The sequence below is a fragment of the Zeus faber genome (genome assembly GCF_960531495.2).
Source record: "Zeus faber genome assembly, chromosome: 11".
Taxonomy (NCBI): Eukaryota; Metazoa; Chordata; class Actinopteri; order Zeiformes; family Zeidae; genus Zeus; species Zeus faber.
Genome location: NC_137205.1, coordinates 10,996,865 through 11,013,129, shown reverse-complemented (window position 1 = coordinate 11,013,129; position 16,265 = coordinate 10,996,865). Strand labels below are relative to the sequence as shown.

Sequence of the window (16,265 nt, the reverse complement as noted above, 5' to 3'; positions counted from 1 at the left end):
CTAAATTGCTATCTTGCTCTCGGGCTGAGCATATTGCATCAGGTTAGGTGCTTATCCAACTGCCTATTAGTAAATATTGCTATTACTATTTCTCTCTCCCTTATGTGCAATTTAAGAAATATTTGCACCGGAATAATGCATTTCAACGTGTACATTAACTGACAAAAATGTGTCTATTTTTTAAAACACACACCAATAATTCCAATAAAGAAATGTTTGAAAGGCAATGTATTGGCCTGCCTTAAAAACTGTGCTGCGAGTAGATCATTACTTTCTGTTTTTAGCCAGTTGTCAGGCGGACTCCACATTTGGATGTTTTTGTTAATATGGGCTTATTAAGATACCCTTTTTGAGACTTTTTTTTCCAAAATGCCAAAAGGGGGTAAGGACTATGATTAATGTTTTAAAACATAGCATAATACACGCTTGTGTAGTGTGTAAACATTCTTGGTCGCCTGTTTTTATCCAGCTGTAAGGTAACCCAGGATGGGAGGCGTGTCTCCTGTCACTTCTCCAGTGTTCATGTTCATGTCTCCAGCGTTCAAGCAGAGCTGCCTGCTAACTGTCACACCCAGCATTGTTGTTGATGTCAACATGCTATTCTTCACTTGTCAGGTAAAAAGGGTGGCCACAAGGGCCGTATGCGGACCTATACGAGCCCCGAGGAGATAGACGCTCAGATGAAGGAAGAGAAGGAAAGGAAACTGGTACGCTGCACCTTTAGTGTGTTTTCTCCATAAAACGTAGGCTGTTTAATTTGGTGTCTGACTAACTTCATTGTAATTATGTTTTGGCCCTCTTGTGGGGTTCAGCATGAGCAGGAGGAAGGCGAGGCCATCGCTCAGAATGAAGGGACAGAGGAGAAGATTCCAGGCTCTGGATCTGATGACAGTGATGATGAAGGCTCCGAGGTATTATGTCTGTCTCTGTCTCTCTCTGCCGTTGTCCTTCCTTCCTTCCATTTAAAACCTTGATTCCATTCTACATCTGCGATGATTTTTGAAATGTTGTGCTTGCAGAAGAGGAGGGGAGGAGTGGCGGGGTTGATAGAAATTGAGAACCCCAACAGAGTCGCTCAGAAATCTAAAAAGGTGACACAAATTGAGTTGGACGACTCCAAGCAGTTATCAAGGAGGGAGAGGTATGATCGTATCTATATTTTCTTCGCTGTTATTCCTACATTAGGACTGTCAAACTTTGTTGAATAACTGTTGATGTAAAATCCTCAAAATTGTCCATGAGAAGTTAGTCCATTAACAATTTAATTAAAGTCCTTTATTGGCAAACAATACGATTGCAAAAGCTCTACAAGTTTAGCATTTTAGGAACTATCATTTATCATATCATTATCCTCGTCAAAAAAACATTATTCAAGTTCAGAAAGACATAAAATGTGTATATCCCATTGTCTTTATTCATATAGGACATATTCCTGAATACATTCCTGCAATCTTTATCCAAAACTTGTTACAATCTGACAGATGATCTCACATAGCAGTCTGACTTTTTATTCTCTGTACTTTGACATTTCACTGCATATACAATACATATGAACGTATGTATATGTATGGGACAAATAAACCTCTTGAATCTTGAATCTTGTTGTCATTTTAATTCCCTAAACAGAGAGGAGATTGAGAAACAGAAAGCTAAAGAGCGCTATATGAAGATGCACTTAGCTGGGAAAACAGACCAGGCCAAAGCAGACCTAGCTCGCCTTGCCATCATCAGGAAACAGAGGGAAGATGCAGCAAGAAAGAAAGAGGAAGAGAAAAAAGGTGAATAACAAGTGCCATGCTTCGTGTTTGACCAGATGAGTATTTCACAGATTTTATTTCATTTAGACTTTTAAGTAGTAGTGTCTTTAAGATGTGCACATTGTGAGGGAGCATTGTCAACAATCTCTCCCATTCTGAAACCCTATATAAATACATATATGTTTATTACTTTACAATAGTTACTTTTTAAACTGTTTTCTCTTTTTATTTGTGTTCTCACAGCGAAGGAAACGACGACAGGAGCGACAAAAGGAATGAACTCCCTTTCTCTGAAATGATGCAGAGTTCATTAATCGGCAGCATTGATACACAGTGATGGACTGGTGCAATATATATTTGACTATTTTTAAAGGGTATTTCACATCACTGTAAAATACAACCATTTGGAGAATGGTTTGCGGGGCGACCCATGAAAATGGGTTCTGTATATTTCAGCCTTGAATAATAGCTTTGTTGCTACTCCAAAAAAGTAACGGTAGAATGTAGAAAACAGCAATGCCTCAGGCTTGGTGGTAGGGTTTTTTCATTACACCGTAAGTCCTTACTCTTGGAATGACCCCTTCTAACCTATAAACGTGTACATGATATTTACACATTGTACACTCATCATAGTATCATTCGACTTTGCTAAGTGAACTTTGTCACTTTATTTTCTTCCTTTTTTTTTGGTGGATCTTGGATCTTCATTTTGATCTTGCATTGTACATAATTGAAGGTATCTCAGATTATATGATGCAAACAGTAAAGACATGTCTGTTCATGTGTTCATCTATTTTTGTTCTCTTTGGGAGGACCCCGCAGATTGTCCAGATTTATATAGTCCACTGTTACAAACCAGGTCTGATACATAACAAAAAAAAGCACAAAGGCTAAATCGGATCATTATTTTCGTTACTTTCCTTTTAACTGGTTGAATTCCTGCATCCTACATGTGAGAACTCTAAAAAAATCGACATTATTATTCACTAATCATTTATATTGTACATAATAGTGCTATTCACATAAATCAATCCCATGCAATCTTAACGTCCCAGACCGCGGTGCTCTCCTTTCATTTGCTAACCACACGAAAGGGGGCGGGCAGTCTACGCCCTTCTTTGATGTGATTGGCTGGAAGTTTCGCGGACTTTGCTCTGTAAGAAGTGATCTCTTTTGTGCCCGACCAGTCTGCGGTGTTGCTGACGGAGGGTGCGGCAAAATATACACATAATTCATAATTCGTAAGTAACGCTGCGAGTTGACTAATATAATATAATATACATAACTATTATTACATGGGCACCATTGCTCTCACGGAGCATGTGAACGTATTACTCGAGGATGTTCGGCTTCCGCGTTCAAAGACGTGCGCGCGTGTGTGTGTGTGTGTGTGTGTGTGTGTGTGTGTGTGTGTGTGTGTGTGTGTGTGTGTGTGTGTGTGTGTGTGTGTGTGTGTGTGCGTGCGTGCGTGTGCGTGTGTGCGTGTGTGAGAACGAACCAGCTCTGATAGTCCAGAACGACGTTGATCTGGCCACAAGTCGTGCGCTCAGACTGACGCATGGTCAGGTTAGCTCTGCTGCTGACTGGTCCAGAAGTGATCAAGACAAGACAGTTTCCTTGAGCTACTAGTTTGTATTTGCAAAGCATTTGTTGACAATCAGTTATGTCATAGTAGGATAGCAACAACGTTCCTGTGTCCGCATTTGGGTTTCTTATCACAGTAAGGGAGGAATTTTGAGGTTGAGCAAACTGTACTTAGTCTAATGTTCAGGGAATGCCTTCAGCTGTTTACATGCTGCCTCTCTTGAAGCGGTCACCTGGCAGCTGGACCTACGGGTCTTGTTCTGCACTATTACACTTGACAGTTTTGTTCTTCGGAATGTGGCTGCAGCTGACATTCTTATCATCCGGTTGTTTGAGTTACTACCGAAAATATAGTGTGATGAAGCTAATGAGACCACACAGATGTAATTATGATTTGTGTATGTTTTAAATTGCTAAAGGTTTTCTTATAGTCCACGTCAAACTTTTGGTTAAGTCTTTGTTGCGTCTAATATATGCTTTTTTCTATTTAGCTGCACTGTTGTGCAACTTCTGCTTCATTAACCCCTGAATCCCTCCCACAGGGATCAATAAAGTCTTACGGCTGTACGCCCTTAGGTCTCCATTGTTTGTGAGAAGAGAGACATAACCATGTCTTTGACGAACGGCCACAGCATTAGCAAAGAGACATGGGACTCCCACAACAAGATGATGCTGGAGCCTCTGGCCATCAATGACTCAGAGGTGTGTGTTCTGTGGATCCATTTTACACAAGATGTAAAAAGAAAACAAATATTTAAACAAAAATCATCACTGCCTTCAGATCTTTGTATAAAACAAACTCTGGTTATTTGGATAGTGCTGCACATCGGACAGTTATCTAATCAGTTCAGATAAGCCTTGTTGGCTGATTTACAGTTTTAAATGAAATAGTAAAATGGCCCTAAAATGCTGACTTTTTGTGATTCCTTTTTTTTGTCCCCATTGTTTAAATTTTTGAACAATATCTACTTGCTTAGATTAAGTATAATTCTTATCTTAATCGCAGTCCATACCCTGATCTCACAAGTCCCTTCTTTACTTTATTAACTTAGTTCCTGTGTCATCAGGTGGTGTTGATTATGAAGAATTTTAGAAAGTATATATGTATTTATGACTTCCTGCTGACCGTGTGCGTCTCTGTGTGTCCACTGCTACTGTGTGTTCTTCAGGTGTTCGCCATCATAAAAAAGGAGAAGCACAGACAGACATATGGCCTGGAGTTGATTGCCTCTGAGAACTTCACCAGCAGAGCCGTTTTGGAGGCTCTGGGCTCCTGTATGAACAACAAGTACTCTGAGGGATACCCAGGCCAAAGGTAAACACACATAATATTTACGTTGACTTTTTTATAGTCCAAACAACATACATAATACACCTGATATAGCGACAACGAGGCAATGCCAAGAGTGCCGCAAGACAACATGGTCTTATAAAGCCCTTTGAGTGTGTAACTGTCATCAGGGGCCATTATTTTTATACATGATTATGATAAATGCCATGGACTATTCCACAAAATCGTAAGATTGTCATCAATGCCATAAGTTTTGTTACATTATAATTCTTGCAGTGCTTTCTGCTTTTTGCAAACTTTTGAATTACACACTTAAACTAATTGTCTGTGTGCTCAGGTACTATGGCGGCACAGAGCACGTTGATGAACTTGAGAGACTCTGCCAGCAGAGAGCCCTGGAGGCCTACGGGCTGGACACCGAGAAATGGGGTGTCAATGTGCAGCCATATTCCGGTATGAAATATGGGTTTGGCATCAAAGAGTATTACGAATTCAATAAAAATTTGGACCAACTTGTAGGTGATAAGTTAATGCTAAAGCTTAAGAATTTTCATTTAAGTGTTATTTTTATTTTTCTACTTCTTAACATAAACTCATTCATTTTATTAATTTATCTGACTAAGGCTTTTGCCTATCATAATGTTTCTTTGGCACCAGAAAATATGAAAATAATAAAAGACAATATCAGAACCATGACCAAGCTTAGATTAAACCCAACAGTCTTGCATTCGTTCAAAACAGTTTAGACTGCAGGATAAGAATCGGAAGAGGTCAGCCTTATCACCTGACTCTCAATTCTCCCCGACACACGAGTATTTCTATTGGTAAAATGAAAACATGCTGCTCCGGACAGATGAGTTTAAGTCCTCTACTTGGCCATGGATTGGATTCTTTCCATGGTGGTTAACACAATTGAGTTGTGAACCACTGCACGCTGCAAAACTCCCCAGACGGCACCTGACAAAATATATTTTCTCAGTCACAGTACCTGCATTGTCTGCTACATTAATGAATGACAGTATTTATTCCCTGCATTGTGCTATACAATACCCTTGCACTCTGAATCAGAATGTCCAAAGGATTTCACTGTGTCATGTTAAGTTAATGGCTTTATTTGGGCATGGTGATGCCAGTTCCAATACTAATGGCAAGTAAAAAAAGTTGTTTTCCTGGAATGAAGTTATCACATACAGCCTTCCTATCCCAGCACAAGTAGGCTATTCATATGTCTCCGTAGGATATTGTTGATCATGTATTTATCTTCATTCATTGATGTTTTTGAACATGATGGGGTGAGGGTGTAGTATCTTCAGTCTTCAAAACCACTCCATTTAATGCATTCCTTTCTTGACTTATGCCACTATTTGTGCCTCGCACTGCTCTCATCCAAAATAATGTTTGCTCCCAATCAACACCAAAAAGGTGGCATTTCATTATAGTCTCATTTGTTTGCCATGTCACGCAACAGATGTAATCATGCCTTTTCGTATGCCCCTATTCAAGGTTCCCCTGCTAACTTTGCTGTGTATGCGGCCATTGTGGAGCCTCACGGGAGGATCATGGGACTGGACCTTCCAGACGGTGGTCACCTGACCCACGGCTTCATGACGGACAAGAAAAAGATCTCGGCCACGTCCATCTTCTTTGAGTCCATGCCTTACAAGGTACAACGCACTGATGCATTTCTTAATCATTTAACGTATTTATTACTGCCTTTTGTGATTTTCTACCGGTATTTTGTAGTAATGTTCTACATAAATACCCCAATCCTCAAAGTAGAGTGTATATATGGTATATAACATGAGTTATATCAGTCAAACACTGCTAACTTTTCAGAAATCCAGTGAATGTAGTATTCTTTCGAACACATTGAAAACACAAAATTTCAGGCCAAATTAAGAGCTTCTGTTGCTGTGTATTCAGTAATGGTTTCGTAATGGAGACAAAGATGGTCACAGATAAGTGGATAGCTAGCCTGGTTGGCCTGTTTATTTCAAAATGTGTGGTAATGTTTGACTCCATGTACCGGTTTATTGCTGCTTCGCTCTGGTTTTAGAAGTTGCCATGACTTTTTTTTTTACAATTCTGTTATCGAATGAGATCTCTTCAGCTTCTCAGTTGTAGGACATGTCCACACTGTGGAGGAGATAATTGGAGGATTCGCTTTTTTTATGTTACCAACTACTGACACTGCTGGTGCCCGCCGTCCAAATGAGCAGTTTTAGGGGAGATGGTAAAATATTCTTATATGTTAGTGTTTGTGAGATGCTAGAACAAGAATGGTAGTAGAAACATGGAAACAAGTTCAAAAACTAAACGTGATTTAAAGTAATGCAAGAATAAAATATCTTAAAGTCCATATATAAAATGCTATTTAAAAGAAGATAATTGGGTAGACGAGAAAGCCTACATAAGTCATTTTTACATATTTGCTAATTTTCTATTTAAAATGTTATTTTATTTTTTTAAGAATGGTCTACATCAAAAGATGTGATGTGTTTCAAGGTAAATCAAGAAACTGGCTACATCGACTATGACAGACTGCAGGAAAACGCACGCCTGTTCCACCCCAAACTCATAATTGCAGGTCTGTTACACTCAGACATGCACACACATACGCAACTGCTATTACTAGTCACCTATTCCATCCTTGTGTCCCCTCTCAATTTTGTGTTCACCTTTATAAGAATGAATCATTTAAAATCGAGAAAAGGATTATTTTACTCTGGCTAATGTCTTGGGAATCGGTAACATTGGACCACCAGTGACAAATGGCGACCGCTGGAGGAAGCCATAGAAACTACACCAACATTGTTTGGGAGCTTAAAGGTTCAAAGTAAAAAGAAAGCAGTACTGTGATACAAGCATTGTAGTTCATGGGCTGGAGATTGAGCAGAGATTGACAGGTCTGGGTGTGAAGGGCATTTCGTCCTCAACAGAGGGTAAGAATTGTGCAGTGGGTGAAGTGAGGCTCAGACCAGGGGTTGAAATTACTCTTGAAATAATAAGTGATGCAGTATCGTATATGATTCAAAGAACTCTAAAAATGCCTCTGTCTTGTCCCTACCTCTCCAGGAACCAGCTGCTACTCCCGCATCATTGACTACGCCCGCATGAGAAAAATAGCAGATGAAAACGGAGCCTACCTTATGGCCGACATGGCTCACATCAGTGGCTTGGTGGCCGCCGGTGTCATCCCCTCGCCGTTCGAGCACTGTGACATCGTTTCCACCACGACGCACAAGACACTGCGCGGCTGCCGCTCCGGAGTCATCTTCTACAGGAAAGGTTGTTATTTAAGAAAATCAAGGAAATTAACGATACAATTGGGAAAATATACCTCTGTTGATTTTTCTGTCCTTCCTACCTGACCTTTTTGCCGCCTTCTCTCACGGCCTCCGTACCTCGTCCCAGGAGTGAGGAACGTGGATGCCAAAGGCAAGGAGACTTTGTTCAACCTGGAATCTCCCATAAACCAGGCCGTGTTCCCCGGGCTGCAGGGAGGACCACACAACCACGCCATCGCAGGTGCGCCCTCCGCCTTTCTGTCTCTTTCTTCTGTCAAAGTCTTGATGGTGGAATTATATCATGATATGTGTTTGTGTGTCTGTGTCGGTCAGGTGTGGCGGTAGCCCTTAAGCAAGCCGTGACTCCAGAGTTCAAGGCCTACCAGATGCAGGTGCTGGCCAACTGTAAAGCCTTGTCAAACGCCCTCATCAACCACGGATACACTATAGTCACTGGTAAAAGAAACTCTGGAAAACAGGCTAAGCATTCATATCTACCCGGCATAAGCGTCAGTCTGAATGGAAGTGTCAGTTATCATATCTCTCTTTTATAGGTGGCTCTGACACCCACTTAATCCTGTTGGACCTGCGTAGCAAAGGAACTGACGGAGGACGGGCTGAGAAGGTTCTGGAAGCCTGTGCCATCGCCTGCAACAAGAACACCTGTCCAGGTTGTGTGTGTGTGTGTGTGTGTGTGTGTGTGTGTGTGTGTGTGTGTGTGTGTGTGTGTGTGTGTGTGTGTGTGTGTGTGTGTGTGTGTGTGTGTGTGTGTGTGTGTGTGTGTGTGTGCGCAGTTTTAATAACCTAATTGTGTTGCGACAGGCGATAAGAGTGCGCTCCGACCCAGTGGTCTGAGGTTCGGTTCCCCAGCTTTGACCTCCAGGGGCATGGTGGAAAGTGACTTCAAGAAGGTGGCAGAGTTTATTCATGGAGGTAATCATTACCCTTTTGAAAGGTGTAAAGTGCAGGTAACATGCTATAAAATTAATGAACTGAATAAAAAATAAGAAAAAGGTGGTTGTAAATATCTGCCACTATTAGATCATGAAAGCATTTATTTGTGATTCTACCCATAAATAGAACATTTTATATAAATTGTTATTCAACATGCACCCCTGGCTGTCATGAATGGCATCTAAAGCTCCCTCCTGCTCCACTCCAGGTATTGAGCTGACAGTGGAAATCCAGAGGAGCCTGGAACCAAAGGCCACCATAAAGGAGTTCAAGGAAGCGCTGGCCCAGGGGGAGAAGTTCCAGCAGCGTGTTGCTGAGCTCAAGGCTGGAGTGGAGGCCTTCGCTGGCCAGTTCCCCATGCCGGGCCTACCCGAGCTGTAGAGCTCGGAGTTTAGAGATCCTTGCTTGCCGAAATGTGCATTATGAGACCAGTCATTCATGTTCCTTCAATATCGGCTTTTCCGTGTCTGTTTGTGAATATGCCAAGCTTCTCAATGTGGTGATGTAATGTCTCCTTTTGTGGTCAAACCTGTTCATAGATATTGAGATAAAGGTGTGTGGTTTTTCAACAAATTGAACTTATCAAGATGCATTTGTATGTCCATAATTTTCTCGTACTTTACTACTACTACTACGTCCTGCATCTTTCTTGAGCTACGGGTTAATTTCAGGCTCAGCCAATGATTGTTATAAATCCCCTCCCAAAGAGAATAAGCGAAAGATCTTTTCTAAATGTACCTTTTAAGACATCATTTATGAAATAAATGCTCATTCTGGTGGAGCTGTGGATGGCACAGCTTTCAAAGCAATTATTTGTTCATGACGGTTCTCTGTAGATGTTCTGCCCTGTGTATCTGTAAAGTGGGTAAATGCCAATTAATTCATGCATTGTCAAATAATACATTATGATTTTTTTTTTTTTTCTACGATATTTGTCCCCTCTTACTTGTGAATATTATATCGCGCACGGTGCATAGAACGGTGCGCTATTCTTCTTACTCGGGGCCCTTTCTCAATCTGCGTTCTTGTCTGTACTTGTGTTCTTGAGGACTGGTGAAACGTCATCAGTCGCAGCCCAAGTGCTGTTCCAATTCGAAGTCCGCATCAAGCCAAGTCCAGTCCAAATGCCCGGATGTTGGACTTGGGACGGCCAAGTATCCCAGAACGCATTTCGCAGAACGGCCGTCCTGCATCCTCCCGTCCCCGGGGGAGTCTGTACTCCCGAGTCGAACTTGCCAAGTCTGACCTACCAAGTCCGCAAGTCCGGACTTTGCGTCCTTGGCCTCGAGAAACGGCCTCCGTGTCCTACTGGGAAGAGGGAGCAGCGCTCAGACACGGCGCCACGTGGTGGTCTGCAGGAGTTACAGCAGTCACTTCATCTGGAGACAATTCCAAGATTCAAGATTTTTATTTGTCACATACATATACATACTTTCATACATATATGCAGTGAAATGTCATCCAATCCAGTGACCAGTATGAAGACAGCATCATCCATAATCAATAGAGTATAGTGACTGGTTCAATGGAGTACTACGGGTCCTATAAACACAATGTTTATGCATTTTTCCTGAATGACTTAAATGTCTGTGACAAGTACCATTAATGTTCGGGGAATAAATGTTAGGCCTCTACGGGGCAAAGGACAATTTATCATGGGGGGGGGTGTCTGTAGAACATGGCAAACGTGATTGTAAAATTTAAATTGTTCACGGGTTTGTATTTAGAGAAAGTACTTGGGAAGGGTGTGGATAGGAAAGCAGGGTAGGAAAAAATAGACATACGTGCAATTTAAGACTACACACATATATATGAGAGTAGACAGATAAAGCCGCCTGTTTTCGCTATGCTTCTCTTTGTCTATTATTGTGTTAATATGTGTAGTTTACTGACTATATCTCTCGATTCTACACAATCCAATCACCCAAACCTGTGGCCATGGTGCTGCAGCGCTGAAACTTTCAAACCTACCGAACCACTTCCGCTTCCGGGGGCTCGGTGACGTCGCCAGCGCACGGAACCCTAATCCGGTCCAAACTCCCACACAGTGTTTCAAGCATGAAACGAGCGTTCGTGCGTCGGTATCAAGCGTCCCATCCCTATTATGAACCGTTCTATGACTTCTAGGTCCTTTCGAACTCGCTGCTGTTTGAGTTAAGTGCTTTGTTTACACCGCCGGTGAGCGCGGGCGGAGCTGTTAGCTGGCTAACAGAAGTAGCTTCGGCTAGTTACCTTCAGCTAGCCACGTTTCATCGGACCGTGCTTCAAGTTAAGTGGCAAACATGCAGGATCTGCTGGCCACCGTGGACCACATGAAGTTCGACCTGGAGATCTCCGTGGAACAGCAGCTGGGGGCACAGCCCTTACCTTTCCCCGGGATGGACAGTGAGTGTTCTGGCGAGCTAGCAGCCACGCACAGCTTCCACCCATAAGCAAAAGTCAGGACTGATCACAAAACAACAACACACTGGCATGGCGTGGGAGGTCTCAGATTCCTGGAGTGGATTATTATAAGTCAAACGGCCCTATAATACAAGGCAAGTGAATGCAGTGGAGAAAACTGAATAGATTAATTAATATTATTACAATTATTTCCTCAGAATCCGGGGCTGCTGTCTGTGAGTTCTTCATGAGGGCAGCCTGTATAAAAGGTAAGACCACGAACAACACGGGGACCGTCTCTTCTCAAGGAGCATAGATGATCTGAGATGTGTCTCGCAGGGACACACGGTCTCACACACACATACACACAGAATTTGACACCAGAAATACTTCCTCGCTTTTAGCTGTACCTGTGTGTAAATATAAAGTATTGTATCTGTTATCCTTGTTCACCTGAGTATGAGTCTAAGCTTGGCTGGTTTGTTCTGCACGCAGGAGGGATGTGTCCCTTTCGTCACATCAGCGGTGAGAAGACGGTGGTGTGTAAACACTGGCTGCGGGGTCTGTGCAAGAAGGGAGACCAGTGCGAGTTCCTTCACGAGTACGACATGACCAAGATGCCTGAATGTTACTTCTACTCCAAGTTTGGTTCGTAGGCCTCTTGGTGAATACATTTCATCGATTATTAATATCTCGTTGACATCTAGATTAGATATTGATTTGCATTATTTGTGTTTCCTCCCAGGCGAGTGTAGCAACAAGGAATGCCCATTCCTGCATATTGATCCAGAGTCCAAGATCAAAGACTGCCCCTGGTATGACCGAGGCTTCTGCAAACATGGTAAGTTCCTTCTCGCTGGTGTGTATGGAAACATATTAATAATATTACACTCCATGAGCTTTGCTGTGCAAATCCCACTATTGAAGTGGTATTTTTTCCCCTCTCCCCCTACCCTCTTTTTTTTACCCATGCTCCCTCCCTCTCTCAGGCCCTGACTGCAGACACAGACACACAAGGAGAGTGATCTGTATGAACTATCTGGTGGGCTTCTGTCCAGAGGGAAAGTCTTGTAAATTTATGCAGTGAGTTGCCACCCAATCTCCCACCTACCACAGTAACGCAAGACGATGAATGAAAATCTACAGTTATTGCATTTGAATATTCATTATTGATTTTATTTAATTTTTTCTTCTGCAGCCCCCGATTTGAACTGCCCATGGGAGCCCCCGAACAGCCTCCTCTACCACAGCAGATCATGAACCAGACAAAGGTTTGTGGACGGACACAAAACCCAAAATGTCATTGTATAAAGACTATAGGCCATATGTATATATTCTTTCAAATCTTATCCATCAATTGAATCCCTACATTTGTGTTTGACCAATATTTTTCTTTTCAGCCGGTGCCTACGATTGGCCGCTCATCCCTCTCACTTATCCAGCTGACCAACTCCAGCCCAGGCCCGGGCATGTATCAGCGGTCGCAGAACCACATAGCCGGCTCCAACATGCAAAACAATAACATGGGAGGCAACAGAGGACCTCGGCCGCTGGACCAAGTCACCTGCTACAAGGTGAGATGTCTGCCAGTTCATCTACTCTTACACACACACACACACGTGGAATTATACTATCAAATAATGTGTAATTCTGATGGGTTGTTTTTTTTTGTCGTTAGTGTGGCGAGAAGGGTCACTACGCCAACAAATGCACTAAGGGCCACCTTGCCTTCCTGAGTGGCCAGTGAAATAGGTCCGTGTGCCTGAGACCCACGTGGACTCTGATGTTTTTGGAGGTGGCAGAGGAGCGAGGAAAGGTTCATTGTAAGAGTACAGAGACAGGAAACCAGTGCTGGACTTTGGGTCACTGTTAAACTGTTCTCTGGGTTTGCTGTTCAAATCGCTATTGTGTATGACTGTGAAATAAACATCACTTGTAATTCTTTCTTTTTTTTTTTTTTTTGCTGCTTGCATTGCAAACTTAATTGTGGCAGACTGAGTCTGAACACTGAGGGGTCATGAATCAAGACCACCTGGCATCTACATGTCCTCACTAATTACCCCATTAAGTTCCTGCTTATCTTAATATTCAATTCTTAACACATTTTTAAAACCAAAAGGATTACAAAGTATTTAACTGAATTAGGAAAATTTTAGTTTCATAATGGATCACAATTTAATTGAAGTTATTGAATTACTCCAAGGTATCCCATCTCAGTGCTGCCATTAATACATATGCATATGCAATCCACGAAGGTTACCTTGTTTTTCTCCTGGTAGTTCTTGTGTATTCAGATGCATTGCTATTATACACCGGTCAGAGCAATCATTTCATTCGCACATTATCTGCGGTGGTGGCAAATGATTGAGCAGCTAAATTATTTTTACCGTATGTCTTGTCAATGCTTAACGCAGCAATTGTATGTAATTTCTCCAAAATACTTTTCTAACATTCATTTGAAGCCTTCTGTCACCCTTGCATATCAACAGGCCACATGGGTGGGTGCTCCTGTTTATTTGCACTAAGTTGATTGAGTCATTGTACCAAGTGTGACAGGAAAGCATCTCCCATCTAATTTTTCATTGAACATAGGTGTGTATGTTTTGCAGCTATAGCAGGTATGTGATGGCTATCATAGCCCATCCTGATGGCTGTACTACATCAGGACTTAGCATCGGCAAATCCAGAGTGTCACGCTATCTTAGTTCCTCTTTGGGCTTTATAAATCCCAATTCCAGACTAATATCAGTTATGTTAATATTCTACTTGTATAAAGTTATCACATAGCTCAGTACTCACATATCGCAGTTACTACAACATCTGGAAATTAATTTTAAACTTTAATTGGTCACAACAGTCACATTGTACAGAACAGAGAGCAGACAACAGAGAAATTATTAGTCTGCTGCATGGAGGTTGGGAGCAGAGGTCAGAGTTCAACCTCAAATGGTTCAACAGTACACCAGGGGGCGGGGCTTAGTGGTACTTCCTCCAGCGATCATGCTCTGTGAGAGAAAAGTGAAAACAGGATGACTGAAAGGGGGCCAAATCTCTTACAAAAAAAACCACTGATGACTAAAAATGACAATATTTTACTTGAAAAAAAACTGAATGACCTTATAGAAATTATCAAGAATTTATGAATCATCTATCTAATATTAAGATCTAAGGGGTGCGGTTATTCTGGCTCTACAGAAAGGAGCACTGTGCAAAAGATATGTTATGTGCCATGAAGTTGAAGCCTACAGGACATGAGGAATGTGAAGGGTGTGAATAGCAGTTCTTACTGATGTGGTCGTAACCCCATAGGTAGCTGAGCGCCACATAGCCAACGAGAAACATGGCCACACCACCGATGCCTCCCTTCTTCACGTTGACGTACTTGTTATAGTATCCGTCGTGGCCTTGTGGAGATAACAGTGGATTGTATGATTGCAGCTCACTGACAATGCGTGCACAATTGCGTATAAAAAAAAAGGAATCATCCCAATTTACATACAGCGGTAACTTGCAAATATACAAGTGAAAGACATCCAAAATGACACTTGTGAATGAATATCAGAAACAATTAAAACTAAGGTATTGCGTTTTATTACAGTCCTCCGCTGCCTTAACTCCCGCAGATGTATGCAAATCATTTGATCATCGTCAATGAAAGGGGTGATTCCGCCAAGCCTTTTTGGTGTAAAGAGAAAGAAACAAATATTTCTAGTGCTGAGTCCTTACCCTTGCGCAGGGAGGCGATGAGGCCGTTGGGAGTGAAGTCACGGCCTCCGAGCCAGCTTCCCAGCTCTCCCAGCTTCACATCCATCAGCCGCTTCTCAACTACGGGAACTGTCCGAACAGGGGAGAAGGAGAAAGCCCACCGTCACATGATACATAGGGTTCCTTTCGATGCACAGAGTCCTGACTTTGTGCCCTAGCCTGGCAGAGCGGACTTCAGCCCAACATCCCTGCCGTTGTATGTTGTGAGACAACGAGTCAACACAACAGAGATCACTTCTGTAAGCCACTATAGTAAACTTAAGGTGACTAATGGAATGTAAAGTGAATACATTTAACTGGATTTCTCTCGTACAATCTCGATCGTCCAATAAATGCATCCTGTGTGCCCTTGTGATATGTTCCCTTTGCAGCCCACCTCCAAGCGGACCTCGCTGCGTCCCACGGTGTGGACGCTCCCTTGACATACGGGAGCGTTGTAATGCACCCCGTGCTTGCAATGGAGGTCAGTTCTAAATCTACCATCGCCACGCACAGTTTGAAAATCCATCATATTAATGTTGTGTAGTTGATAGGTTCCGCACCATAGTAGAGTCAATGTCACGTTGAACGGTCTCTCCAGACGCGACCAGTTTTCCGACTTAGGTTTAGCTGCGTGCTACAAATCAAAGCTTTTAAATAGATTCGCAAGTCTTGGATTAATAGCTGCTGCAGTCACTCAAATCATGATGAGCGGCTTAATCATGCTACTAGTCAATGGACAACCCGAATGAATATGTTGACGTGTTTTGCACGCCTGGGATCACTAGCAGTAGAGGCCGTTCGTTCGGAGGCAGTTTGGAAGTTACCGCAAGAAAGAAATCGACAATGACAAGTAAAGTCCTTGACGTGACTCGTCGGACTGTGACGTCCGCGCGGCCTTCAGCGGGAAGGACTCGCGAGTCACGGACGCGGAGAAGAAACACTTGACGACACACGCGGCGAAGCATCACTCTCGACATCACGCGAGGCGGGGACGAGGACAAACGCGAGCAGAGACATCTCACTTTTGTGCGACGAGGGCGCGCAAACATACCCGGTCTATCCGCCATCTTGGCTGCGGGGTGCTGGAAGGAGGCTGGCCGCGGTGGACGACGGGAAGAAAATGTGGCGCGAGGCATTGTGGGATAAAGTCGTAGCGGGGGGGGGGGTGTCCGCTAGGGGGCGGTACAGGACCTACAATCGGTGCCTTATCAGCGGTGAATATGTACGCACTGTTGATATGAGGATATTTTTTATTCATCTCAT

At 42.8% G+C, this 16,265-nt stretch overlaps 4 protein-coding genes across 5 annotated transcripts; 3 read left to right on the top strand and 1 right to left on the bottom strand.

The window, feature by feature from the left end:
- Positions 1 to 255: 255 nt before the first annotated feature.
- On the top strand, positions 256 to 2,531 carry pdap1b (pdgfa associated protein 1b). The gene is made up of 6 exons (XM_080008772.1): positions 256 to 382; positions 616 to 707; positions 813 to 911; positions 1,020 to 1,141; positions 1,627 to 1,778; positions 2,001 to 2,531. The coding sequence occupies exons 1-6, from the start codon at positions 370 to 372 to the stop codon at positions 2,054 to 2,056; spliced, it is 534 nt and encodes a 177-aa protein (XP_079864898.1). The 5' UTR covers positions 256 to 369; the 3' UTR covers positions 2,057 to 2,531.
- A 406-nt stretch (positions 2,532 to 2,937) lies between these two features.
- Positions 2,938 to 9,713, top strand: shmt1 (serine hydroxymethyltransferase 1 (soluble)). Of its 2 annotated transcripts, XM_080008770.1 has the most exons (12): positions 2,938 to 2,998; positions 3,884 to 4,043; positions 4,511 to 4,656; positions 4,970 to 5,085; positions 6,136 to 6,296; positions 7,138 to 7,219; positions 7,708 to 7,920; positions 8,047 to 8,160; positions 8,253 to 8,375; positions 8,474 to 8,590; positions 8,742 to 8,852; positions 9,082 to 9,713. In XM_080008770.1, exons 2-12 carry the CDS (start codon positions 3,951 to 3,953, stop codon positions 9,252 to 9,254), a joined length of 1,449 nt encoding a protein of 482 aa, XP_079864896.1. In that variant the 5' UTR covers positions 2,938 to 2,998; positions 3,884 to 3,950; the 3' UTR covers positions 9,255 to 9,713. The 2 variants fall into 2 exon arrangements, with proteins under 2 accessions (XP_079864896.1, XP_079864897.1); XM_080008771.1 differs by lacking the exon at positions 2,938 to 2,998 and having other exon boundaries at positions 3,724 to 4,043.
- A 1,168-nt stretch (positions 9,714 to 10,881) lies between these two features.
- cpsf4 (cleavage and polyadenylation specific factor 4) lies at positions 10,882 to 13,199 on the top strand. The gene is made up of 8 exons (XM_080010236.1): positions 10,882 to 11,258; positions 11,474 to 11,524; positions 11,751 to 11,903; positions 12,001 to 12,096; positions 12,245 to 12,338; positions 12,454 to 12,526; positions 12,656 to 12,829; positions 12,934 to 13,199. Exons 1-8 carry the CDS (start codon positions 11,156 to 11,158, stop codon positions 13,000 to 13,002), a joined length of 813 nt encoding a protein of 270 aa, XP_079866362.1. The 5' UTR covers positions 10,882 to 11,155; the 3' UTR covers positions 13,003 to 13,199.
- Positions 13,200 to 14,076: 877 nt separating this feature from the next.
- Positions 14,077 to 16,126, bottom strand: atp5mf (ATP synthase membrane subunit f). Its single transcript, XM_080009729.1, has 4 exons — positions 16,054 to 16,126; positions 14,982 to 15,089; positions 14,543 to 14,659; positions 14,077 to 14,260 (listed from the first exon to the last, which is right to left on the bottom strand). Exons 1-4 carry the CDS (start codon positions 16,067 to 16,069, stop codon positions 14,232 to 14,234), a joined length of 270 nt encoding a protein of 89 aa, XP_079865855.1. The 5' UTR covers positions 16,070 to 16,126; the 3' UTR covers positions 14,077 to 14,231.
- Between the last annotated feature and the right edge of the window lie 139 nt (positions 16,127 to 16,265).

Bases quoted from the DNA above. Each gene is read 5' to 3' on its own strand.
- pdap1b (XM_080008772.1), top strand. The intron at 708-812 runs GTACGCTGCACC...TGTGGGGTTCAG, and splicing joins AAGAGAAGGAAAGGAAACTG to CATGAGCAGGAGGAAGGCGA. The intron at 1,142-1,626 runs GTATGATCGTAT...TTCCCTAAACAG, and splicing joins CAGTTATCAAGGAGGGAGAG to AGAGGAGATTGAGAAACAGA.
- shmt1 (XM_080008770.1), top strand. From the start codon at position 3,951: ATGTCTTTGACGAACGGCCACAGCATTAGCAAAGAGACATGGGACTCC. The intron at 6,297-7,137 runs GTACAACGCACT...ATGTGTTTCAAG, and splicing joins TTGAGTCCATGCCTTACAAG to GTAAATCAAGAAACTGGCTA. The intron at 8,161-8,252 runs GTGCGCCCTCCG...TGTGTCGGTCAG, and splicing joins ACACAACCACGCCATCGCAG to GTGTGGCGGTAGCCCTTAAG.
- cpsf4 (XM_080010236.1), top strand. From the start codon at position 11,156: ATGCAGGATCTGCTGGCCACCGTGGACCACATGAAGTTCGACCTGGAG. The intron at 11,904-12,000 runs GTTCGTAGGCCT...GTTTCCTCCCAG, and splicing joins TTACTTCTACTCCAAGTTTG to GCGAGTGTAGCAACAAGGAA. The intron at 12,097-12,244 runs GTAAGTTCCTTC...TCCCTCTCTCAG, and splicing joins CCGAGGCTTCTGCAAACATG to GCCCTGACTGCAGACACAGA.
- atp5mf (XM_080009729.1), bottom strand. The intron at 14,660-14,981 runs GTAAGGACTCAG...TATCTCCACAAG, and splicing joins CATCGCCTCCCTGCGCAAGG to GCCACGACGGATACTATAAC. The intron at 14,261-14,542 runs GTAAGAACTGCT...TTTCTCTCACAG, and splicing joins ATGGGGTTACGACCACATCA to AGCATGATCGCTGGAGGAAG.